The 25,168-nt window shown below is 52.4% G+C and overlaps 9 protein-coding genes across 9 annotated transcripts; 6 read left to right on the top strand and 3 right to left on the bottom strand.

Moving 5' to 3' along the window:
- Nucleotides 1-105: 105 nt before the first annotated feature.
- On the top strand, nt 106-1,641 carry N7510_005689 (uncharacterized protein; the record flags this gene model as incomplete). Its single annotated transcript, XM_056977615.1, has 3 exons — nt 106-321; nt 415-574; nt 653-1,641. The coding sequence occupies 3 exons, from the start codon at nt 106-108 to the stop codon at nt 1,639-1,641; spliced, it is 1,365 nt and encodes a 454-aa protein (XP_056833647.1).
- A 301-nt stretch (nt 1,642-1,942) lies between these two features.
- On the bottom strand, nt 1,943-3,502 carry cox15 (cytochrome c oxidase assembly protein cox15; the record flags this gene model as incomplete). Its single annotated transcript, XM_056977614.1, has 1 exon — nt 1,943-3,502. The coding sequence occupies one exon, from the start codon at nt 3,500-3,502 to the stop codon at nt 1,943-1,945; it is 1,560 nt and encodes a 519-aa protein (XP_056833646.1).
- Nucleotides 3,503-3,828: 326 nt separating this feature from the next.
- N7510_005687 (uncharacterized protein) lies at nt 3,829-5,299 on the top strand (the record flags this gene model as incomplete). Its single annotated transcript, XM_056977613.1, has 2 exons — nt 3,829-4,345; nt 4,407-5,299. 2 exons carry the CDS (start codon nt 3,829-3,831, stop codon nt 5,297-5,299), a joined length of 1,410 nt encoding a protein of 469 aa, XP_056833645.1.
- A 237-nt stretch (nt 5,300-5,536) lies between these two features.
- On the top strand, nt 5,537-5,806 carry N7510_005686 (uncharacterized protein; the record flags this gene model as incomplete). The annotated part of the gene is made up of 1 exon (XM_056977612.1): nt 5,537-5,806. The coding sequence occupies one exon, from the start codon at nt 5,537-5,539 to the stop codon at nt 5,804-5,806; it is 270 nt and encodes an 89-aa protein (XP_056833644.1).
- Nucleotides 5,807-6,190: 384 nt separating this feature from the next.
- N7510_005685 (uncharacterized protein) lies at nt 6,191-7,095 on the top strand (the record flags this gene model as incomplete). The annotated part of the gene is made up of 3 exons (XM_056977611.1): nt 6,191-6,206; nt 6,320-6,718; nt 6,818-7,095. 3 exons carry the CDS (start codon nt 6,191-6,193, stop codon nt 7,093-7,095), a joined length of 693 nt encoding a protein of 230 aa, XP_056833643.1.
- A 170-nt stretch (nt 7,096-7,265) lies between these two features.
- N7510_005684 (uncharacterized protein) lies at nt 7,266-11,654 on the bottom strand (the record flags this gene model as incomplete). The annotated part of the gene is made up of 5 exons (XM_056977610.1): nt 7,266-9,957; nt 10,008-10,171; nt 10,372-11,313; nt 11,363-11,516; nt 11,566-11,654. 5 exons carry the CDS (start codon nt 11,652-11,654, stop codon nt 7,266-7,268), a joined length of 4,041 nt encoding a protein of 1,346 aa, XP_056833642.1.
- Nucleotides 11,655-11,952: 298 nt separating this feature from the next.
- N7510_005683 (putative transcription factor Rap1) lies at nt 11,953-13,460 on the top strand (the record flags this gene model as incomplete). The annotated part of the gene is made up of 4 exons (XM_056977609.1): nt 11,953-12,045; nt 12,096-12,187; nt 12,246-12,486; nt 12,543-13,460. The coding sequence occupies 4 exons, from the start codon at nt 11,953-11,955 to the stop codon at nt 13,458-13,460; spliced, it is 1,344 nt and encodes a 447-aa protein (XP_056833641.1).
- Nucleotides 13,461-14,326: 866 nt separating this feature from the next.
- Nucleotides 14,327-15,413, bottom strand: N7510_005682 (chromo domain-containing protein; the record flags this gene model as incomplete). Its single annotated transcript, XM_056977608.1, has 7 exons — nt 14,327-14,411; nt 14,468-14,493; nt 14,555-14,948; nt 15,005-15,084; nt 15,143-15,182; nt 15,237-15,348; nt 15,407-15,413. 7 exons carry the CDS (start codon nt 15,411-15,413, stop codon nt 14,327-14,329), a joined length of 744 nt encoding a protein of 247 aa, XP_056833640.1.
- Nucleotides 15,414-15,930: 517 nt separating this feature from the next.
- Nucleotides 15,931-18,019, top strand: N7510_005681 (chaperonin-containing T-complex subunit CCT5; the record flags this gene model as incomplete). Its single annotated transcript, XM_056977607.1, has 9 exons — nt 15,931-15,998; nt 16,063-16,156; nt 16,210-16,293; nt 16,366-16,655; nt 16,707-17,355; nt 17,414-17,551; nt 17,606-17,786; nt 17,839-17,927; nt 17,975-18,019. Coding segments are annotated over 9 exons (1,638 nt in total), but the record flags the coding sequence as incomplete, so codon positions are not given.
- Between the last annotated feature and the right edge of the window lie 7,149 nt (nt 18,020-25,168).

Below are 25,168 nucleotides of genomic sequence, written 5' to 3'. Positions count from 1 at the left end.
CTCTCTGTTTATCATTCTCCCTCTTTCTCTCCTCTCCTTCAACTCCCCTTTTCACTCTCCCCATAACCGTCTTTCATCTATCAGGTATCCTCACCAACCACAACGATGGAGTACACAACCGTCCCCCTCCCACAAGACCCCAACCGCCACCTCCCTTCCGTCCACGAAAAGGGCATCGCCATCTTCATCGACTGCCATCCAGGCTACTGGCTCGAGGCAGACAACGGACTCCGCTTCCAGGTCGACCCAAATCCCATCACCAATGACTTTCCGCTGTATCCTGTTCACGGCCCACGAAAGTTTCCTGATCCGAGTCACAATGTATGTCTGATTCTTGTCTTTTCTTCTGTCTTTCTTACAAGCAGAGCAGACCTCGCTGGGATACGATACTTACTGATATATTCTATCTTGCAGGCGTACTACTACTCGGGCTTTCGACCGGGTGGTCCTCCCATCATGGCTGATGCATATCTGAGCTCTCAACCTGTGGCCTACGCGCTATATCATTCTGTACATGCGCGAGATGTTATTTACCAGGAGCACAGACGCCGCGAGCCCAAGGTGGACCTTGAAGGTGAGCATATCCGAAAAAATGAAAGAGAAATGACGAAATGGAGACGATGAACAATCTGGTCTGCTTCGTCATTTGAAGCGCATATCGGTCGTGAAGGAAGTAAACATGCTAACATTTATATCTCCCTGGACACAGAAATGTGGCACAGTGCAGTTACGCGCTTCAACACATCTCTTGCTCAGTCTGCTCAACACCAATACCCCCAGACACAGGAGGTTTATCACTGCGCAGAGGCTTACTACTGCCATACGCCGCAGAGGACGTACCACTATCAGTATCCACCTCATGAGAATACCAGTTCTGTGACTGTGACTCCTCTCACTCCTTCCACCACCTCTTTCCAGCGTAACTACCAGCAGCAGCAGCAGCAGCAGGCCCGGATTCAGCACCAGCAGCCTCGACTCCTTCTTCCTCGACCAGAATGGCACCCACCTCCGCAGACAACCGGCCCAGAAATCGTGGCAGTCCAGTTCGCCAACGTTGCCGCCCACACGGCGAAATGTGACAAGTGTGACCGTCGCAACAAGAACGGTATGGTCCGCTGCCTGTCCTGTGGTTGGCAGTGCTGCCGGCTCTGTCTCGAAGCGAAGGGCGGCGATCGCTCGCATCATTACTTGGGCACACTCCATACGCCTGCTTCTGAGGTTTCGGCTTCTGTTGTTGTTCAGCAGAGACATATATCGACACCTACACCTACACCTACTACGACTACTGGTGCTGGTGGTGGCGCTAGTACTGCCGATGATAGCCTTGGCTCCGAGCCGAGTGATTTGACGCGCACATCTGATCTGTCTTCTTTGAGCGCGACTCCTCCGTCTGGATCTGGCTCTCGAGACGTATCCTCCGCAAGTGGCGGCGGTGATGCTAGTGGAACCAGTGGAGAGCTGCCCGAGCCAACGGATCTCGACTACGCGAGACCGGATGAGTCGATGGATACCGAGGAGACACTATCGTGGACTTCGCACAGTAGTGTTGAGGATGAGCAGAGGGCAAAGTCGCGGAGGGTTCGGCGCAACCCGGGGCGCCGCGCGAGATTTTCGTCCTCGATGACGGCGGATTCGAATTAGGTTGGAGGATCTGTTTATCTGTGTGCTTCTTTTGGAATTGGCGGAATGGGATGAGTGCACGAATTGATTAAATGTACCATATCTAGATGGTGAATTGGTCAATGGAAGAATAATGCGGTTCACTGGATTTGAATCCGGTCTTTTTTTTACATAGTAAGGGGCTGAAAAGAGATTTATAATAAAAACATACAGCAGAAGATGAATGGAGATGGTACAAGACAGGTTCCACGATGAGCTACCCAACCTTACGGAAATGATTTCACAATTAATTGGATGGCTTCACGACACTTCATGTCTTCAATCACAGCCTCTTGGAAGCAGCCGCGTGCGATAGCTGCTGCCCACGAGCCTTGGCTGCCATTTGCAGCAACTTCGCCGTCCGCGACGGGTGCCAGACGCGGCTACCGAGAACAAGGACCCAGGTGAGCAGAAACAAGCTTCCAGCCTGGTGGGCGGAGGCCAGAGGGGTCGGGACAAGATAGAGCAGAGTGGAGAGGCCGAGACCGACCTGCATAAAGGCAAACGCCACAACGCCATGCACGCCCTTCTTCGCGGCTGGCGGCAGCAGACGCTTCATCGTTGCTGAGCGGCGCGTGTACGCCCAGAGACCCATGATAGCCGTGAAAGTGGTCATGGCGAGAATGCGGTGATCCAGTTGGACGAGGGACGGGTTCTCGAGCATGTTGCGCCACCAGAGATCAGAGCGGTCCTCGCGACGGGAGTAGTGTGCGTCCCACAGCTCGGAACTCGGTGGTGTCAGGCCCTTACCCATATAGGGGAACTCGTTGTAAATAAGACCTGCGTCCAGGCCGGCCACCAGACCTCCAGACATGGCAGTGACGAAAACCAGGAGAGCCAGGCCCGCGACAGAGCGGCGGAATAGCTTTAGGCGCGGATCACGCAACATGTCGAGCTGGCCCAGGCCCGAAGTCGCATCCGCCAGAAGCCGGTGAGATCGCAGGATAGCAAGCCCGTTCCACAGCATCGCGACGTAGCACGTGAACGCCGCGCCTAGGTGTGCTGTAAGCCGGTACTGACTCACTCGCGGGTGGCTGCCCGGCGCAAAGAGGTCATCTTTCAGACCAGACTTGACCATCCACCAGCCCAGGAAGCCCTGAAATCCAATAAGACCTGCAATACCTGCCAGACGCCACGCCATGGGCGTGGACACCTTCTTGCGCGCGACAAAGTACACGGCAGGCAGGACAAAGGACAGCCCAATGAACCGGCCCCAGAGCCGGTGGATCCATTCCATGTAGTAGATCGACTTGAATTCAGACAGGGTCATGTGTGGGTTCAGCAACTGGAATTCCGGGGAGGCGCGGTATTTCGAAAACTCGGATTCCCAGTCTTCTGTATTCATGGGGGGCATAGAGCCGGTGACGGGTCGCCATTCGGTGATACTCAGTCTGGTAAGGATTGGCTTGTCAGTGAAATGTTCACAGTGCCACAATTGTGAAGAAAGAACATACCCCGATTCAGTCAGTCGTGTCAGCCCACCAAAGACCACAATTCCGAAGACGCTGGCAGCACTGCCCAGAAGCCAGTACGCAACGGACTTATCGCTGACGCCGGGGAAGCTTGACGTGGACTTGGCTTCCTTAGCTCCATTTGCAGCAGCGCTTTCAAAGGTCGATGCAGTAGCCGATTTTCTCAGACTGGATGTGAAAAATTGGCGGTTCTTGCTGTTCAGGATGGTGGACCGGACTCGGGTCTGGGGGGAAGGCACGGCGTGATATCGGCGCAAAGGTTTAGCCGCGAGGCCTTGGTTGCGCAGGCATTGGCGGCAGGTGAAGAGGTCTCTGGAGAGACGAGGTGCAAGGGTGCGCCATAGCGGCAGAGTTGGTACCAACGAGGCCATGGCGGTCGAGGTCGAGAGTGCGGAAAGGAAGAAGAAAACGCATCAAGGGAATGTTGCTGATAAAGAGTGGGCCAATCACGACACTCGTCATTCAAGCAAGTCGTAGTTCAAGAACTGACAAGAGGTATTTTACAAACTTAACGATGAATGAGAGAATTGCCTGGTTACTAAATAACGGTATTAACAAACTATTTCTTGTCAGCCTTCTGACTTTCAACAAGCTGATTTGAGCTGACCTGACCTTCTGCCTGAGGCACCCACAGCTCTTACTCTTCGCCGCAACCTGACCTTCCTTTCAACCTCGCCCAACCCTCCGCGCGCCCAACATGTCCTACGCCGTGGAATCCAAGAAGCGCAAATTCCACCGCATGCTAGAATCCATCTCCAAGCCCATCACCGACAATGTCTCCAAAGCAACAGCTTCCGCCACAACGTCCGCGACGGCGCAAGATCGCCTCCCCGCGAACCTATCAATCAAGAAAGTCCGACTGAGTAGCGGCGACCAATCGGATCTGGCTGCAGTGCGCAACTCCATCCAGAAGATCTCCCGGCCTGCACACAGGCTCGCATCCGCGTCGTCGAACAAGCGCCCAAGCTTCGTGCCTTGGGATCGCGAGCGTTTCCTCGAGCGTCTGGAGACCTTCCGGCGTGTGGACCGGTGGACCTCGAAACCAAACCCCATCAACGAGGTACAATGGGCGAAGTGTGGTTGGATTTGCACGGATGCGATGCGCGTGTCTTGCATTAGTGGGTGTGGTGGCTCCGTGGTGGTTAAGCTGCCGGATGAGATTGATGAGCTGGATGGCTATGACGCGGAGAAGGTGCAGGAGCGGAAAGAAGTCCGTAAGTGGTTTACGATGAAAACAAAAGAAGGAAGGGGGAATGTTAAATGACACTCCTGCAGGTGCAAAACTGGTCGAAGAATTCGCGAAATTACTACATGATGGCCATGGTGAGAGCTGTCCGTGGCGGAACAGGGGTTGTGATGGTTTGTACAGCCACGATACCGGATGGATTTCCCTCTTTAACATTTTACTAGACACCATTCAACATCTGCCGTTGACCAACGCCGACTCTGCCCTTGCGGGGCTTCGCAAACGCTATTTGAACATGTTGCAGATGGGCGATAAGCTACCGGCCGATGATGTTATGCAAACACCAGAGAACTTTCAACTTGACGAGCTTTTGAAGATCCTGCCCGAGGATTGGTCGAAGACGTCCGACAAACCAGCAGAGAATAACGAAGCAGCCAGCAGTGAGAACCAAGACAGCACAGAAGCCAAGGGTCTGTCGTCGACGGAGACTCCTCTAAATCGCGCGGCATTTACCCTAGCCTTTTTCGGCTGGGATGCAGTATCCGATGGAGCCGCCGGTCTTGTCGGCTGTGGAGCGTGCTTCCGCCGTCTCGGTCTCTGGCTGTACAAGCCCAAGGCCAACGGCGATGTAACCGTCTACGTTTCCTTGGACGTGGCATCCGAGCACATGGAGTACTGTCCATGGATTGACCGGATCGCCCAGAGCGGCACAGGCAAGCCAAACCAGAGAACAGAGGATTTACGGAGTGGCTGGGAGCTCGTGGCGCAAGCTGTACGGGTCAAGCATCGCCGTCACCTCCGTTCGACGACACCCATGGATACAGTCCAGACGGACGCGAGTACCCCATCGGCAGATTTCGGAGAAGACGATGAAAATGACGAGGCAAAGAAGACTGCGGACCGTGAATGGTGGGCAAAGATTCGGCGCATGAGGCAGTTGTTGACTACCAAGTCGCCCCGGCGGAAATCGGTCATTCAGTGATTTTTTTTTAAAAAAAATTTTGTTTTTTTTTTCATAGGAGCGTTCGGTAGGTTTCATTTGGCGTTGCATATCAGAATAGGGCATACATATATATATATATTCGGTCTTTGTTGCTCACCTTGTCGATACACCCGCCCAGACCTTTCCGACTTGAAGAGATCGATATTTGGTCGCTTCCCTTAGTCTACGACATATTTGAATTGCTAGTGCTCGGATTACAATACGCAACCAACGAACATGGATGAAATCTTGGAAGAACTGGCAGCCCGATACGCGTCCTTGGGCATCCACGACGACACCCAGATGAAAATCGACAACCTGATCGCCCGCTATTTGTACCCTCGAGTTCCGGAACACCTCATTGAATGGGCCCATGCATATTGGATGGACTTTTTGGAGGCTATCTCGATCATACTGCAAATGTGTCTATCGCAGATTTTCAATGATGCTTACTTGCGCTCCGGGATTACGGAGGAACAGGAGGAGAGAAATCCTGTGGTGGAATGAGGGTACGGGGGATACGACTCGATCTCATAATTTTGCTTACTTCTCTATTGTGTTGTTGCCAGCGGCTTTGGCATGGCGTTGGAGCTGAGCAGGACGATTGATATCAAGTATTTATTCTGATGGGCATTGCGCTAGACATTGAATATTCCATCTTTCGCCTATATACTTCGTAGTTACTTCGTTGTAGTTGGCTGTAGATCTGCCCCACTCACGCTTGCGTTATCAGTCTGCTGCCTCAACACCTCTCTCCTCGGCTTTCCTCCACTTCTTCCTCTCCAATTCCCCAAACAGTTCTGTGTGACATTTCCCCCCAGCCCAGCCCATTCCGGGCTCATCGCTCCTCCTTTCCTCCTTGGATCTTCCAACCAGATAACCACCGCCAACATGTCCACCTACGAAAGTACGCCATCCTCCATCCTCCCAGAAAGAACCCTCCCGTCTCCAATCCATTCCAATCCAGCACAAGAAAGACCACAGAAGAAAGCACACTGCTAACATCCCAACCCAATTCAGTCGAACACAACACAACTGACCCCTCAACAACAACCCATTCCCCACGCCGCCGCCGCCCCGACCTCTCCACCTTCTTCGCAACTCTCTCCGAAATCACCCCGGGCCCAGACCACCGTCCGCATGCCGTGCCCGTACCCGGCGATGTGAGCGCCGCATTTTACAGCCTCGCTGAGGCGCTGGAAGTCATGCGCCGCGACGCCGATGTTGGTAGTGGTGCAGACCCTGCAGGTACCACTTTCGCTGCGGGGGGTCAGGAGACCAGTGCCAGCGGCGACGATAGCGCCAGCACTGGCGCGGGTGTAGATCGCGATCTGTTGACGCAGATGATTCAGACGCTACTCCAGGAGGCGGATACACCGCCGCGGGAGGTGGAGGGTGTTAGTGAGGAGTTTTGCGATAGTATGATATACCTTCCTTCCTTTTTCCTTCGTTCCCTTGCTACCCACCCCTCTTAAACCAGGGAGGAAAAAGGAAGAAAAACTAATCCGTTCATTGCAGTGCTCGACCGCATCCCCAAATCATCCCTAACAGCCACGCAAACCTGCCCAATCTGCAACAACCCCTTCCTGGAAGACGAATACCCGCTTGTCGTCCAGCTCCCCTGCCACCCGACGCACCTGTTCGATCTGGAGTGCGTGCGGCCCTGGCTGCGGCTGCGCGGGACGTGTCCGCTGGATCGGGTGGATTTTGCGAAGCAATTACGGGAGAAGGCGGAGGCGCGGAAGAAGATCGTGGAGGAGGATGAGGAGGAAGAGTGGGATGGGATGTATGGGTAATTGCTATCAACATAGATCAGATACCATTGGCTTCATTAAGAAAGAACATTGGTAGAGAAAGCTGTTCCTCTATTAGGCGGTTGGTTTTAGGAGGAAACGGGAATAAGAGCAAGGATTCATCTTCATATCTATACTGTGGGCCGACATTCAGCGCAAACACACCATCTAATCTACTCGTGGATCAACAAACCACCGTCCTTTGGCCGAATAGCCAGCTTACCAGCCTGATCAATCATAGCCTGAACACCACTGCGTTCCAAAACACCTCCCTCATCCTTAACGACCTCGCGCGCCTCCAACTCCTCAATAAGCCGCTGGTTCTCGCGGTTCCCCTCCAGCAAGAACTTCAAACACATAACGGCGTGCTCCTTGATGTAAGGGTTATGGGCGTCGAAAGCCGTGCAGCAGAGAATAGCCTCGACGCCGCCATGTCGACGGATCTGTTCTTGCACCTCGGGACATTTCCACACGAGTGACGAGAGAACGAGGACAACGAGTTTCTTGAGGTTGCGCCATTCGAATTCAGAGGGGTCTTCTGAGATAGGTGGGGATTCCGGGCGGGAGTCCACGCTGGCGGCGCAGGTGTCGATGGGATCGGGGTCGTTAGGGTCGTAGGGCCGCTCGACGGCCACGGGGGCGGTGGGGAGGGCAGACTCGGCGGTGCTGCGCGAGGTGCTGCGCGGGGGTGGGGGAGGCGGAGGGACAGAGCCAAAGGATAGAGAATTGAGCTGGCCCTTGGGGATGCTGGCTTCCAGCTCCTTGATGAGGGTTACCAGGTCATAGACAATCTCCCATTTCACGAGCAGGTTCTTCCAGTCGTTGTTCTCTGTGAGCACGGCGAAGAACTCCAGGAACTGATAGACGCCTTCGTACACCCGTTCCATGTCCCACAGATTTAAGGGGAAGTCCTCGGGCAGGGCCATGCCGTCGCGGATCTGGCCTTGCAGGTAGATCAGGGCGCAGGTTTCTGGGATGATGTTACCGCGGAAGATGGTGAAGATGTAGCGCACAGTCAGGATGTCGACGCGCGACAGTGGCGAGGGAACGCGCTTTTGCGAGGAGCCGGTGACCGGGGACGGGGAGTACTTGGAGCGAAAGATGTGGGTGAGGATTTTGATGACCACTGCCTGCGCGGGAGAAATGATGTCCTTGGGTTGGCCAAAGTCCGAGTATGCGTGAGACATGAGTCCGTTCTTGAGCACGGCCTCCATGATCTGGACCATCATTTTGAAGTAGAGCTCATCGTCAGGGAGGTCCCATGCCGCAATGAAGATCAGAAGTTCGCGCAGCAGGTTTCGACCCGTCTCCTGGGTGAGCAGAACATGACACCGCATGGCTTGCATGTTCCGAGAACCATTGCGTTCGCCTCCCTTCAACCCAAAGCTGTCGACGATGCCGGCCTGGACAATCATAGGTAGAGCTTCAATCTCCGCGGGTCCCAAGACAAGAGGAATATCGGTCAGAAGGCCACGCTGTTGATCGCCTGGTCGACCCCGGTAGTCGTCGTCGTCCTCATCGTCTTCTTCATCGTCCTCTTCAATACTTCCGTCAGCGACAGCTTCCAAACTGCGCGAATCGTCGTCGCCCACTGTCCCTACATCGCCGTGGTCGTGATCGTGGTCATGTTCGTGTTCGTGGTCGTGGTCGTGATCGTGGTCATGGTCGTGATCGTGGTCGTGTTCGTGATCGTGATCGTGGTCATGATCATGGTCGTGATCATAGTCCCCATCTGGATCACCGCCGAGCTGGGACGACTCCTGCAGCCGTGCCATAAGTTCATCCTTGGCTTCTTGAAGCGTCTCAGCCGCAGACTGAGCTGACCGTGGCATGCTGGTGTCTTCTTCCGTGACCGGTGCATCCACAGCAGCAAGTGCACCAAACTCATTGAGGTCTGGCATATCAGCCCAGCAGATGCGCGGGTAACCAGCGGTATAACTGCGGTCGATCGTCAGAATCGGCCGTTTGCGCGGAGGTTCATCTTCCGGAAGCGCAGGTGGGAGATCACGAGCGCGGTCTTGAAGATCGGACCACCCATCCACCTTGGCGCCCAGGATAGCTGTCAATGCAGCGCGGATCTCCTTGACTTGTACCGGGTCCTTGCCCATTTCCTGGATAGCGGTCAAGTCTCGGCCTAGTAGTTTTTCCATGTGGTCCTTGATATTGGCGAGAAGCAACATCGCCGCTTCTTCCTTGATCGTGGATGGCTCCCGAGGGAAGTTCGAGATAGTCTCCAATAACAAGTCCTCGGCGGTCTGATCATATAATGCTCGAATGGGAGGGTTCACCACGCGTTCTCCAGTCTTTACGATGGGTGCCACTCCCTCCGCGCGACCATTGATCTGGTCCAACGGTTCCTTGGGCTGAATAATGTTCGAATCACCAGTGGAATGATACCCAAAAAGATCCAGCCACAGCACCATCTTCCGTTGTTCGTTATGCATGATGAAATTGTGCAGGTATTGGAGGCAGGTAATCAACAGCCGCTTGTACAGGTTGACCACTTTCTGCCACCGTTCCTCATTTCGTGCATTTGTTTCTCCATCGAATCCACGAGCCGTTACACGCACACAGGTGTCAATCAATGCAAGAATCCTCTGGTCGAACCCTTTCTCCGCGGCAAGGTTCTGTGCTTTCTTTGTTGTTGCCAGAAGGTTGCGCGCGATGGTGCAGAGGTCATTGAGACGCTCGATGTCCTTGACGAGCGAGAAATAATGGAACGCGATGAGGTTGGAGGAGGAGTGGTCGTAGTTTGCTGAGGCAGGGTTTTTCCACGCAAAGGACTGCGACTCGAGGACGGGGATGGCGTTGGTGAGGACGTCGGTGAGGCCTTTCCAGATGTCCGGCGACATACCGAGATTGTGCCTATGCAAGACTATTAGCACTATCAATCACAATAACTACAATGTACCTACCGAACATCGCTCTCCTGGTGTGTCTTGTACAAGATCTGCTTTCCAGCGGCCAGCATGTGCTCCAGGCGCTTGTCGTCAATCATGCCTCGAGTCTCGTAGTGGCTCAGAGTGCCGGCCAGGATGACCTTGAGCATTAGCTCCGCCGGAGTGCAACGGGGTTTGGCCTCCGCCATTCTGCCTGCGAGGGTTGGACGTGGCAGGGACAAAGGGCGTGGGTGAGGAAGAAGGTGAGAAGGTCGGGAAAATTTCCGCCCGCAGAATTTGGTCCCGCTATTCGCTGGGAGCAACTATGTACGTATAGCAGCACTCCGGACTATGTAGAAGATGCGTCAGGTCAATAAATTCGTTATTATTATTGTCGCACGGAAAATCCCATGGCATCTCGCAAATTGAGCCAAAATCCCATGTCATAAATATTGTCCACATCCCGCATACTACGCAGTCGCCTCCACCGCACATCCACCGGTGCCTCAGGCCGACCCTGATGGGCGATCCGGCTGGAGGCAGCTGCCAACACGTACTCGCCTCGTGGAGGTTCGTCGTCGACGACCAGAATCTGATCGCTATGGACCGGCCAGTCTGACCGGGACGATAGCCCAAAAATCTCATTCCGATTGGCCTTGTAGACGAATCCATCGAGAACGTCTTCCTTCCAATCCGACCATTTAGCGCTCTCGTTGGTCGTCATGCCTGCCCAGACGAGATAGGTATGGTAGACAAGAAACGCGACAGTCAACGGGGCCGTCATGAGCATCAACAAAAACACCGTCCCGATCTGGGGATCAAAGGTAATAACCGACGTCCAGACATTGATATAGGTTACCCAGCTCCCCCGCATATCTTCGCGCATATCGAGCGACACGTACTGCTCCAGGGTCTGGCAGAGCAGCGAATAGCCCAGAACGGAGCCGTAGATCAACAGTACGGAAAGTGACAGGAGCAGCAAGAGGAAGTAGGGGTAGTTTTGAGCCCCGACACAGTTCATCAGCCACACGCAGTGGTGATCATGTCTTGACACGCAGGCCCGGCAGATGCTGCAGTGTTTGCTACGGGCCGGCTTGAGGAAGTGACAGGTGCTGCAGTGATTCCCTGGGTGGAAGAGGGCCCGGTCGTAGGGATATCGCTTCATCTCTTCCTCGTAGTTTTGCGAGGTGATGAAGGACTTGGTCACCACGCACTTGTAGATCAGAAAATATGGTACGACGACCACGGCGAGCACCCAGGACTTGTGAGAGCTGGAGAGCCGGGGCCAGGCCGGTGGCAGGAAGATATACTCGCCAATCAAGAGCAAGGACAAAAAGAAAATCTCGATCGGAGTTAGTGTGGTCGTTCTTTGATGGGTCTGTCACACTCACCAAGACTAATGGATGGTTCTCATTGAGGACGTAACTGCCGGATCGTTTCCACAGCCACACTACTCGACCCCCAAGCAGGCGAGAGTCGATGAAGTTAATTCCATTGGGGATATATACCCACAGGGCCCGGTGTAGAACAGCCACGGGGGTTTTGCTGGGACGAAGGTTAGTTTTGCTTTCACCACAACTTGAGGCCGTCTCACCGGAATAGCGGCAGTCTGCCGAAGAGGGCAATGAAGACAAACGCCGAGATCCCCAGGATGGTCAGGGCCACAGTCCGTAGAGTGCCCATTCTGACGGGGGATGAATTGTCCCAGCAACCTGCACCGAAACAAAGGAAGACTTCGTGTTGATGCGGCTGTCAGGCACCACACGGTCATGTGATCCCGTGTCTTGGTCCGTCGGGCCCAACAAAGATAGACATGCGGTCATTCATTCATACCTCGACTTCACTTCCAGAACATCAGCCAACCATAGATTGCTAAACAGATCAATCCGCTCGACTGGTCGCGTCTGTCCGGAGAGCATGCCCTGCGATACGGGGGCATGTGACGCGTCGCAGTGAATCGCAAGTGAGCTTGAAACTCAACATGGCCGCGCCATTGTCCAACTTGTTCAACGGAACACTCTTCTGGGTGTCTTCGTATGTCTCCCGAAGACGCGCATTGAAGGAGTTGATCAAAGTATGGTTTCCCTCGTTCGTGTCTCGACCATCGAGCTGACTCGGACATAGCATCACGGCGGCCGTGTAGTGATAAGTCCCAAAGATGCCGACATCAGATTGGTGGACCCTGAAAAAAAGGGCCATGATGTGTCTCTTGACACGTAAGGCCACTCTTGTCACCTCATGATAGACTCACTCTTACTAAACTACCGAAACCAGCTACTCTTACATGTGGGTAGAGCGTACCGTCGAGAAAGGCCAGCTGGAGCCTTTTGAACCCTACCAGGTACAACCCTCAGGGCCGCGTCCAATGGGTGCCTCTTACATCGCCCCAAAGGCCACCAGAGCAGGCTACACGCTCAAAGATGACCAACTCCTCTTTGACTGGGTTGCAGCGTACAAAGAGATTACAGGTACGGGGGGAAACGGTAACGGCGTATATCAAGAGCTCGAGAAATATGTATGTGTGAGTGTGCACTATAGAAGGACCACCGTTTAACTGTCATTTTCGTGCAGTATCCCCAGCATCCTTGGCAGTCCTGGCGTTCTCGCTATGTCAAGAGACTTCGGGGCAGTCCTCGTCCAGGAGGTGGTGAACCCAGGCCAATCGAAGATCTTCTACCAATCGAGTCTAATCCCCCTAGGTGGGCAGTCGTTCAATATCGAGAAGAGCCGGCTGTTAGGGTAGAGGAGCCGAAGCTACAAGCGGCTTCCTCAAGGACTCCCAAAAGGAAACGCGATTCTACTCCCGGACCATCCAGTGTCTTTCCAATTGGTGCTGACCTGGCACCATCTCCAAAGCGGATATCTGCGGGGACTACTCTAATAAATGCCACGCCGGCAACGCGCCAGTCTCCGCATGAAGTTCGTGAATCCAGGCCACTATCGCCGAGTCTGGCAATACCCTTGCCGCGGAATTACCAACCAGATCCCACTCAACCCGCTGCTACTCACCCTACCCAGTCACCACATGCAGCCGAGGCTGCTGCAACCCAGAGCAAGCCCCCACCAAGTGAGCCAGCGATGTCAGCAGCATTTCTGCTCGAACTCCCTTTCTTCCCATCTCCTCCAGAGCCAGAAGAGGACGATGGGAAATCCGAGGACGAAGACGAAGACATAGACTATGACGAGTGGGTTGGTATTCACGATATTAATTTGTGGATCGATTCACGAATCGCACGACACGGCGTCGATGAATCGGAAGTGATCAATACCCTGCGATGCACGAGCATGAATCCCATAATCGCGGACAAAGTCCTCAGACTCGTCGCTGCCGGAAAGGATATTCCCACCGACATGCGCGGGTTCTGGACACCAGAGGACGACCAGTGTCTTGAGGGAGGTGATAGTTACGGCGTCGAGCGCGTGCTGAAAAAACATGGAGACGAGGCGGTCACTGCCAGATGGGAATATTTGAGCATGGCACGGGGATAAAGAACGAGTTTAATGACTTTTTTGCGGGTACATCTCGTCTCAGCGGGTAGCAATGGATAAGGGAAACGGCGTTTGTTTGTAAAGTAAGTACGTGAAATGGAGAATGATTGAAACCGGAATGAATCATTCCCAATAACATCGATAGACCAAGTGGAGAGTAAAAGGTCTCCACGTAAGATTCAAAATATGGCTATGCCTTTAGCAGTGAGATGAAGAACGATGGCAACCCAATTCCCGACAATGAGCAGGTGATTGGGAACGCCGATACCAATGGGTATTATCATGAATGGGGATACTGGAGAATGCGAAAAATACACAATCTCTGGCCTCAAGGTATGGCTCCTCCGAAGATCAAAATCCCCAGCCAGACTTCTTTGGTGAGGCCGATAAGCCGGACTAAGCAACGCGCCGGGGGTGGAGCGAAGCATTCAATGATATCGAGATAAAAATCTGGCGAGAATTCAGGTCATGATTGATATTGTATTTGTAATTGGCCAATCGGAATGTTGATGGCTGTGCGGGAGTCAGGGATCCCCTGATTAGTTAGTAGAGGCGGAGGCTTAAGACTACGTAGTTTGAACAGCGTGTTTGAAATGGCAAATGATAAGGCCATGTCCAAATCTAGGCTAATCCCGTTGGCTCGAAATTACTATGTTGAAATCACCATGTCTCTAGACGTTGCACCAGAAAAAGCCTCAGACCTCTAGGGCATCTCACAATGCCGAAACCAAAAGGTCACTCGGGGTTCTGCTCAATGATACTCAGGGAGCGAAAGCGGCATGGGGTGAGCATTAAAAAGGAAAATGGAAGGCCAAGGCATGCCAGCCATTATCCGGTCGATACAAGCACAGAACGAGATGATACGCTCAAGTATCCATCGCATTCGCATTCGTAACCGTGTTTCCATTCATTTCATCGTTGTTCTCGTCCTTGTTCTCGTCCTTGAAAACACTAGCCAAGAAAAGGTTAGCAGCTCATCTCCTACCTCCAGCAGAGCCAAGACATACAGATGTGATTCATAAAACTTGAGCATCTGAGGAAAGAAACAGCGTTAGCAACAGTATCATTCGAGCTATATTGAAATCGAAGTATACCTTCTGCGGACAGTTCTCGTAGCAACTTTGGATGGAGACCTTCGTCTGCTTGCCATTGGTCCATTTGAGGAAAGCAAAGAGAGTGTCGGTATCCGGGTCGCGCACAATGGTATCCACGGAGTCGACTTGGTTCTCCCAGTTTTTGGCTTTGGACACCCAGTTCAAGCCGACCTCCTCACTGCCCTTCTCTTTCTTGGCTGCCTCCTCTGCCTCCTCCTTGGGGGATGGCTTGCGCCGCTTGATTGGCGAGAGTGGTGATTCCAGTGACGGGGCGGGCTTTGGATCGGTCATGGATTTGCGCTTGCGTCCTGGGCCCTTGGCCGGCTTGGGAGGTGGCCGGGGGCGGCCACCGATCCTCTTGTAGTACTCGGCGACGATATCGTGGGCTCCCTCTCTGTAGGGACATGTGAACAGGGCTTCAATTGAGATAGAGAGATATAAAGAGCATACAAAAGGCCCTCCTCTGGCTCGAATGTTTGATCCTCGGGTTCCTCGTATCCTTTCCACTTCACCAATAGTTCAAGCTCGCCCTGTGATCTTGGTTAGCGCGCGTGGAAGGGTACCATTGGCGGGGTGGATGTGGCATACTTTGACAAATCTGTGATCCAGGATATCTTCAACGACATATCTATGACCCTATTAGATGCTTGAAATCGACCAGAGATCCAACGCGGCGCCTCACAGTCCTTCCTCCTCCTCGCCATCCTCTTCCGAGTCTTCCTGCTCGGTCTCGGGACCACCGTGTGGGATATCGCCGAGATCCTCACCGTCAGATTCAAGGTCCTCCAGGGGCGCTGGGAATTGGGGTCAGCTTCGACCGCGCTCGCGACGCATCCAGGCGCAAACACTCACGCGGCATGGTTCCAGGCGAGGAGGGGGAAACGAGGTGAAGCAATCGTTTGAACAGCTTGGCGACTGGAGGCGTACACCTCGGGGGCACTAGATGGGCGAAACAGCAGAAGGAGAGACAAGTTCACGAGGACAATGAATGATTGGTGAATCGCGAGGCGCGTGAATAAAGGCGGAAGGAAAGGGCAGGCGCTACGTCGGATTAGGCAAGCAGCTTTCGACTAGCCCGATCGGGTGTGTGTCTCCAGAATTTCATCCCTCACTCTTCCCTCCACCACAACGAAACAACTCCTCGACTACTGTGTTGTTCTGCCACCACTCTCCTTGCTTCATTCTCTCTTTCTAGTGTTCTCGCTGCGGAATTGTTTCTCCTGCCCGGTGGCAGCCCGCCGTCAATATGGCAATGCGTACGCCTCCCTCATCTCATGCCCCTCATTCCTCTTACCGTGCGGTTACTGACTGTTGGACGGAACAGAGCTGGATCTATCTCAAGGTGATTAACATTCAACGGCCGATTTTTGTGATAGCGACTGACACCCACTCCAGCCCAGATGTTGAAGGATGAAAATGGGCGTCCGTTCATTGTGGTCCGAGAGTATGTGGGATGCGTTGCCCGCCAACTATACCTTGCGCTGACCCGCGACCTTTCTATCATACAGCCAGGGGAAGAAGAAGAGAGTACATGGCAACGAGGCCGTCAAGTCGCACATTGTTGCCGCCAAGACAGTGGCCAGCATTGTCAAGACTTCTCTGGTAGGTGGTCGAACCTGTGCTGGGATGAGCAGCCTCTGATTTCTGTCATATAGGGTCCCCGCGGTCTCGACAAGATTTTGATCTCCCCCGACGGGGATATTACGGTTACGAACGATGGCGCAACCATTCTCGGTCAGGTACGACAGCACCACCCCTTTTTATCATTCGCAATTGGTGTTGAGCAATATTGATGTCTGGGGCTTTGATAGATGGAAATCACGAATAACGTGGCCAAGCTGCTGGTCGAGCTCTCCAAGTCGCAGGATGAGGAAATCGGTGATGGGACAACGGGTGTCGTGGTGCTGGCAGCGGCCATGCTGGAACAGGCTTCGGAACTCATCGATAAGGGCATCCACCCCATTCGGATAGCAGACGGATACGACCAGGCCTGCGAGATTGCCATCGCAGAGCTTGACAAGATCAGTGATGAGATCCCCTTCTCCCGTGACGATACTTCCAACCTCTTGCAGGTTGCCAAAACCAGCTTGGGCAGCAAGATGTATGCGCCACTTCCCCTTTGTCTTCTTGATCCACGCTAAAACTTTATCAGTGTCTCCAAGTCTCATGACCAATTCGCCAAGATCGCCGTTGATGCCGTGCTCTCGGTTGCGGACCTGCAGCGCAAGGATGTCGACTTCGAGCTGATCAAGGTTGACGGAAAAGTGGGCGGCTCTCTCGAGGACTCGCTACTGGTCCAGGGTGTGATCGTCGATAAGGATTTCTCGCACCCTCAGATGCCCGATGAGGTCCGGGACGCCAAGCTGGCCATCCTGACTTGCCCGTTCGAGCCCCCGAAGCCCAAGACCAAGCACAAGCTGGACATCACGTCCGTGGAGGAGTTCAAGAAGCTTCAGGATTACGAGAAGAACAAGTTCACGGAGATGATCCAGAATCTCAAGGACTCGGGTGCCAATCTGGTCATTTGCCAGTGGGGTTTTGATGACGAGGCCAACCATCTGCTTCTCCAGAACCACCTGCCTGCTGTTCGGTGGGTTGGTGGTCCCGAAATCGAGCTGATTGCCATTGCCACAAATGGCCGTATCGTGCCACGATTTGAAGATCTGAGCGCGGACAAGCTGGGCACTGCGGGTCGTGTCCGTGAGATGACTTTTGGAACCACGAGGGAGAAGATGCTGGTCATTGAGGAGTGTGCCAACAGCCGAGCAGTGACCGTCTTCATCCGTGGAAGCAACAAGATGGTGAGTTTTTGAGTTTAACCTCTCAGCAAATCATACCAGTGGCTAACTTGATCCAAAGATTATCGATGAGGCCAAGCGGTCATTACACGATGCCCTGTGTGTGGTGCGCAACCTTGTCCGAGACAACCGTGTGGTGTACGGTGGAGGTGCAGCGGAGATTGCTTGCTCTTTGGCCGTTGAGGATGCTGCTGTCAATGTGCGTTGCCTACCATTTCTCTCCTAAGACTCACTGACTAATTGTTTGTTCTAGAGCCCCGGTATTGAGCAGTACGCTATGCGCGCCTTCGCCGATGCGCTAGATGCCGTGCCAATGGCACTGGCCGAGAACTCTGGTTTGAGTCCGATTGAGACCCTGGCGTCGATCAAGTCGCGTCAGGTCAAGGAGAAGAATGCCCGCCTGGGTGTTGACTGCATGATGACCGGTACCAACGGTAGGCCACCCTCTTCCTCCATAATATTCTCTGATTAACTTTCTGGGTACAGACATGAGGGAGCACTTTGCCATTGACCCGCTGATCGGGAAACGCCAGCAGCTTCTGCTCGCGACCCAGCTGTGCCGCATGGTCCTCAAGGTACGGTTTTCACCAGCTTCGTTGTGAATATTGCTAATAGATCATAGATCAACAATGTCATCATCTCCGGTGATGATGACCAGGAGTTCTAGATCATTCGCGGATAGACTGGTAGCAGTGGAATCTTCAAAAAAAAGGTCTTTTCTTATTAGGCCTTATGTAAAGCATGGTCTCTTACATAGAAAGTTATAGTGGCAACGAAAAAAAGGATTGATGATCTGTCATGCCGGGATGTCCCTAGATCTATTCAAGTGGATGTTTACCTTTTCTCTATAATATGGAATGTCGCTATTTTTTCAGGAGTGCTGTTCTTCGGTCTGTTCCAGCAGTAATGTTCAAGAAATATAGCAAAGAGTAGTAGATGTATATTTTGGACCTCGAACCATATAAAAATACTTTTGGTCAATCGCATATCTTACCCACAAAACATGTGGTAAAAAAATGCAAGGCCCAGTTATGATATATCCTATATCAGGACGTATAATTTTCTGTTTAATAATGATTATTGAAATCCTTGGGGCCCAGTCAGAACTGTCAATCGAACGCTAACATACGTCCCGAACTTTCCAGAAATTGACTTAGCTTGAGCGATTGCCGATCCATACGGGTCCACCTATGGACTTGCAAGTACATATTAATCGCATTCAGATGATGGGAAAGTGAAGTATTCTCTCGAATTCCAATGATTCAACTAACTTCCCCCCTTATCCAGGTCAACATGGACAGCGAGGCTGATTGCAGGGTTCTTGCATCTTTTGGTATAACGGTAGAAACAGATCCGCCCAGGAGCCAGTTCAAAGAAGCTTTTATTTCTTATTCCACTTGAGGGCCCCGTAGGATTCACTAATCACCTGGTTTCCACCTAGCTAGGGGAAAGAGGGCGGACAAGAACCCTCTAGGATAAACTTGGAGGAGTGTTGGGCGCTGCGACTTTCTGGCAATTCTGCGCCCTCCAGGATTACTTATTTCGGTTCGAGGACCCTCCATTGACACTCTCCGAAAAAATATTTTGTCAGTCTCCTCATCTCAACCCGTTCGACGTACGAAGTCTCTCGGCATTCTGACGATCCCCATGTGGGGGATCCTATCTTCTTGTCTCTTTGCTTTCTCATTGCTCTGGGCATCAGCCAACGCGGACCCGGGTTTTGGGGTGGTCGAACATAAATGGGATACTTTCACACAAAAAGAAGGAGTTCCAGGTCGCAAAATCTGTCAGACATAATAACACCTACGGGGATCTGTTCACTCAGAAAATCCTGGGTCTCAACCAGATATACCCAGCGAAAGCAATGGATAAATATTATATCGCACGAATATGCATACGTATTAGTCTATACTGCTCCGTAGATGTGTATGTACCAGCACGACCAGATGTCATACAAAAGGAGGATATTGGCTTATTGTACGCTGAAATATCTTCATGCGGGCGGCAGACTAATCGGAGCAATAGAGATTCATGAAAGCTTGTGAGAAAGAGCTAGAATTGTTATGTGCATTTGTCTGTATTCACGAGAGCCAGCCACCGCCGTGTCAGCCGAGGTGAAAGGAAGGATTCAAAGGAAGAGAAAGCAGGCTTGAACACCCTTTTTCCGGGGATCAGGAAATTCTTTTGGTCTCATGCATACCTCGGTCTGTACTTTATTTCCCCAGGATGTATCTTAGATTCGCTCGGCACTTGGGCGTGGTGACCTCACGATCCAGATGATCTACACTTCTTGCCGCGGCAAGTGGTTCTCGGTAAAAGGCTGGACTTATCACATTCACAATCTAGACCTACCCGACAAGAGAATATCAACTGACAGCATTTAATTTATTTCTTTGCTAGTGGTAATGTGTACATCGATTTTTGTACGTCGTCATGATCGCAGAGTCACAAATTGAAGATCTACACACGGATCCTAGTTGCGACGAGCATCACTAGCCGAAACGGGAGCTATGACGAAATCATTTGTTGCACAAGTGTAGATAGGGACAAGCTATCGGAAGAGCTATGACACATCCAAGTTAACTAACCCACGACTTCCACGGAATATCTTGATAAGTGTAACAGCTACACAAGTCCGGGCTCTAGTTACTCCCACTACCATCTCACACGGTGAATGAACCACCGGACATACATCGCGCAACACTACAAATTACCCAACCTATAGGACTCCCTGGAAAAAAGACCACGGGTATGGTATAATGTATAACGCTTAGCCACCACTCACCCGCTCGGTGTTATTCGACTAGTAAGTCCAGATCAGAATAAGCAGCCACAAAAAACGAAAGTGTTCCACCATCTCCTATGGAAGTCGCCATCTGAGTAAAGCCGTCCGTCCGCTGCGTCAACTCTATGTCCCTTTTTAGAGGAAAGAGAGACAAGGCGTCAGAAAAGGCTGCTTGAGCCGGTTTAAATCGAGATCAGAGTTTAGCCTGGCCCGACCCATGATTTCACGAGTAGTATAACCCGATTCCTGCGACTCGTGGTTCATGAATTGGAAACCTTGATGTTCACGGCGAAAGAGGGCTAAGACATGTCCGAATATCTAGAAATAAATTGTCAAGAATTCAGGAGAGCGAACTGTATGGATGTGTTCGAAAGCCGTATGCGATAACGTTACTGCAGGCCTGTAGTTCGTAATCAGCAATCTTGGAGGTGAAACATGCCATAAATTAATCTAAGCGTCACCCGAGAGACACTAATCATCAGAGCTCAAGCATAACCGCTCAGGAGATAGTTACGAGAACACAAGCTCGATTTCATGCTGCGCAAGAAAAGAAAACATTCCCCGACTAGCGCTGTGCCAGTCGTGAATACCGCGACATCCGACAGAAATATCTTGAATGTCAAGTCAAGTAGGTTAAACTTCGAACTCACCCGCGTCGACGGCTCCGATGCGAACTCATCGGCGGTACGGTGTGACAGTAGCATCTGAGAACTCCGATCCGGGAGATGGTCTCCAATTTTCGTCGTCCAAGCCCATATTGCAACCGGTGAGACCTGGTCTGTGGCTTCGGTTGAAAATGCGCCTAACGTGACCCTGTGTGCGAATGATGCCATTCATGGGCTCTTCTCTCCTTGCCTTCGAATTTTTTAGCTGCTGGCCGGCGTGGTTCATATGACCTGCGGTAAAAATAGGGATTCCATGCGGGACGGGCGACGGAGGGCATCAGCCTCATGATTGAGTGTCGGGTTTCCCGCTCCTCCCTCATCACATGGCGCGGGGGTCTCATTGACGTGGCTGCGTTCTGTTCGTAGGCGCCCGGGTCTTAGGATCTCTCTTGCCGCCCTTCATCCCGTCTCATATCTTCTCGTCTCTATTTCGGGCTGCTGTTGATCCCATCACACGACTGCCAACTCATCAAAAAGAAAAGAAATAGGAGTTCGTATCGTATTCATTCAGCGACGGACGATACGATACTTCGTCTGCAAAATGCGACCGGACACGGGTCATTTTATTTCTTGTGTTGTCCTTCAGTCCGGACGCGGCGGGAACAATCTGGGGTAGTAAACAAACAGGAGACCCGGGATTGATCAGCATCCGGCTGGCACATGGTGTTAATTTTACGACTAAGTTCGTCGTTTACGCCCTCTCAACAAAGAGCCCAACAAAACAAAAAAATGATCGACATGCCCTGCAAGCCATCGGGCGAAGCGAGACTCATTTCTTCGTGTTTCGTTCGCCCCGGACGGAGCCCCGAAGCCCAACAGGCGCCGTGGCGGACGGGGAAAAAGCCAGGTGACAAAGCCCAGAAATTAGGCTGAACATCAACCCGGGCTCTGTGTTTAGGCGTCATGTGTCAGTAGACAGCCGTTTATTCTTTAGTGGGCGGGGAAAAAAGCGCCCAATAAATGCAAACAGCCATCATGGTACCCCCCATCGATCTTAGTTGGCGCGCCGTGGCGTCCGGCAAATAGACAGTTACAAAAAGGATGGCAAATGTGTGATGGTCTAGACTTTACCCCACGGATCAGCTGTACATGGACAGACAAAGGCCCTAGTGAATTACATGAGCTCGCCAGCAAATCGTTTTACGTCAACTGTCTTTGATCGTCGCCGCGAATCAGGGGAAGGAATACTTCAAGAAAATATAGCCGCCCCTGGTCCAATAAGCTGCTGCATATAGCCCGAAATAGCTACTGTTGCTGGGATCATTGGCAGAAAGCGCTGCAAAACTGGCGGATCGTGGCGTTGTTTGTCCGGCGAACGAAAAAGCAGAACTCAGTGTATTAGGGAGACTGAGGATTCGATTTGATAACTCTGGGAAGTGAGGCTGACTCCAGATCACGACGGCTGCGTGCATGCAAGAACGGTATGGACAGTTAGGCAGTTGGTAACCAACGAACCAGAACGTAACCCTCCCTTTGAGTGGTTCGATCCGTCTCCCAGCCCCTGTCTGAAAAATTTTCCGGGTTTGGACAAAGAATCTGGAGTGTAGTCTTGGGACCAACGTCTGGCCGGATCGGGGGTACAGAAACACCAGAAACATGAAATACCAGATACTGTAAAAACTAACACAGTTTTCTTTCAACCCATTGTCGCCCTGACTAGGAGGCTCTGCCCTCGCATTGTCGCAGAGAGATAGAGGGCCAGAGCACATGGATAACATTATACAAATCACCCCTTGGAGATTCAAGTCCGTGTACCGGGAAGTGGGTCCGCAGCTGTCGGAGAATGAACAGAGGCATGCTAGGGCTCCCAGATACCCGATTACATACCCTTCCCTGCAGGAGTCAAGGGGAGAGAGATTACCTCACATATCAATAAACAAGGAGAAACAGGGCTGGATCTAGAACGTTGGGAGGCATGCTCGGCGTGAGTGCGACGGTCTCTCTCAATTGTATATCGAGGCTTGAGGGTAAGACAGCGATGAGTATAGGTCGATCTCGAATTTATCAGAAAGAAGGCTCTCTTGATCGCCTGTGATATGTATCGCATTGGGGATACAGCTACGTTTCTCTTCATATTGATCGGGTTGAGGTGAAACAGATGATTCTCCAAAGTACAAGATGATCGGCCGGAAAGGCAAATCTTCCTTCCGGCTGGCTTGCAATCGAACCATTAGACGAGTCAGTCACTACTCGATTTGGATACTTCGCCCGGCCGTCACTGTGTCATTCATTCCCTTCCTGCAGTACGGGGTACACGGGAAATAGTCGATAGTTTACCCCAGAATAAACAACAAAGGAACCCATGGATCGCAGCATTCCCTCCTGGCATGAACGCATCCTACCAGCTCATTACAGATTAACTCTACGATCCCTCGATCGACCGCTCAGCTGACCAAGAGTCTAGAAGGGCGAGCGACGAAACTATGCGCGGATGCCGCCTCCGCGATCCCCGGATTGATGCCCCTTGCGCAGATCCGGGACAGAGAACAACATACAATCTATACCTTACCGGGGAGGGCGGGCCGGGGTACATAGGGCGGGCGAGGGGAACGGAATGTGATTATTGACAGGAGATGCGACACGAAGAAAAAGCATTGAAATCGGGGCGCTCATTTGTTGATGCGAATTAGGGCTGTCACATTTGGTCGGCGGGGTGGCGCGGGTCGCCGAATCCAGGCACCGGGAGACCTGACGGGCTCAGGGTAATGTGACAGCACGTCGCCACCAATTCATCTACACGGCGACAATAATAATAGGATCTCTACTACTCCTGTCTACTCCTATACTGTTACTATTGGACCCCATGTCAGGTGATGCCCTCGTGACCGCGTGACCCGTGATTTGCCACCAATGCGTTGTCTTCCTTATCAGCTGTTCAGCTGCGCTGCCTCGGCTGGATAGACTAGAGCAACTAACTACGACTCTCGCCACAGCATCGACTGGGATATGCTCCATCTACTGGTACCACCCGAATATGGAGAACGGTCGTAGTGCGAGGTCAGTAGCGGAGACGGCTGGCGGACATCCAATTACCCCAGACCGACTCACATCACATGATGGATGAAACGTGCATCTTGTGTGACTCTCTGACCAAGGGGGCCACCAGAGGATCGATCGGCCCCGTCCTCCCCAGTCCCCCGGGAGCTCTGAGCCTTTCCGTCAGTCCGGGGCACCGCCGGACGGCTAAATCTTTTGACATACTTCCTCCATAGAACTTAAGTGTTGGGAGAGCTTGTGACGGTGGCTCCGTTTGGAAGGTGATTTCTAATCTGTACGTAGGTTCTTCTACCTAACTAGGGTGTGTCCTTTCGGAAGACACCGAAGAAAAGAGAAAAAAAGAGCGGTAAGAGACAGTGCTCCCTCCGCCACCTGATGATGCCCGGCAATGCCTCCCCGTTCGAGATTCCTTCATGAGTATATTGCCATTATTGGGGGCTTGAACACTAGAACAACGTGGCGTCCCGATCTCTGCTCGCTCGTTGAACGACCCTTCCGTGACCAGAAGAGACAACACAGCAATACTATCAGCCGGACTCTCCAGTGGCCAACCAGCAAGTGCGACAGTTCATCTTCCCTCCAAGTCACAAGCAGTAAGGAATCTGAAGCGCCTTCTAGACGGAAACAGGCCGGGGCCCATACCGGTAATGACCGTTTGGTATTTACCCGTCCCTCGTGACACACTGATTTTTCTCACCGACCCTCGGTAGTAATTCGATTAAATCATTTAATATTTTCCCTTTTTGGTTGTTACCGTACCGTACATCATAAATAATAATTCCCCTCTCTTTCTCTCTGTCATAATTATCGGTTTCGGTTCCTCTTCTATCTCGCTCCGTCCCTTTCCCTCCTCCTTCATTCACCTCTTTCCCTCGCCTTCCACTCATCAACCCCAATCTCCCATTCCCATCCTCTCTCGCTCTCGTTTTCTTCTTCTCAACCCCAAACGCGGCACATACCCACCGCTGTTCGACCGACCCACTCCCATTACGCCTCCGTTCCGATAACCTCCGCCCTAACCCACTGCCAGATCTCCGCATCGCGAGTGGCGCTCTGGACGGAAATTTGACGGGCCTCTACGAATTCTCTCTTCTTCACCCCTCTCTTGACAACTCAACTCGTATCTGAGCACTCGATATACCTCTGCCGCCAGATACAATTCGATCTGCTGCAAACATCCCCCTGTCAGCATCTAGACCGCCCTCTCTCCGATCTTAACGAGAACACCGCCGGATCCGAAGAGATTCTTGAACCACCGCTCCTCAGCGCCGTACGATCACTCTCGGGGGAGACGGCGACCCCGGAACAACTCCCACACATCACATCAATCGACAGTAAACGCTCCCGCAGCAGCTGTGGCGTCGCTAGA

This window comes from Penicillium lagena, assembly GCF_028827675.1.
Source record: "Penicillium lagena strain IBT 129212 chromosome Unknown utg000003l_segment0_segment0, whole genome shotgun sequence".
NCBI lineage: Eukaryota > Fungi > Ascomycota > Eurotiomycetes > Eurotiales > Aspergillaceae > Penicillium > Penicillium lagena.
The sequence above is the reverse complement of the archived record's forward strand: the minus strand, read 5'-3'. Positions and strand labels throughout refer to the sequence as shown.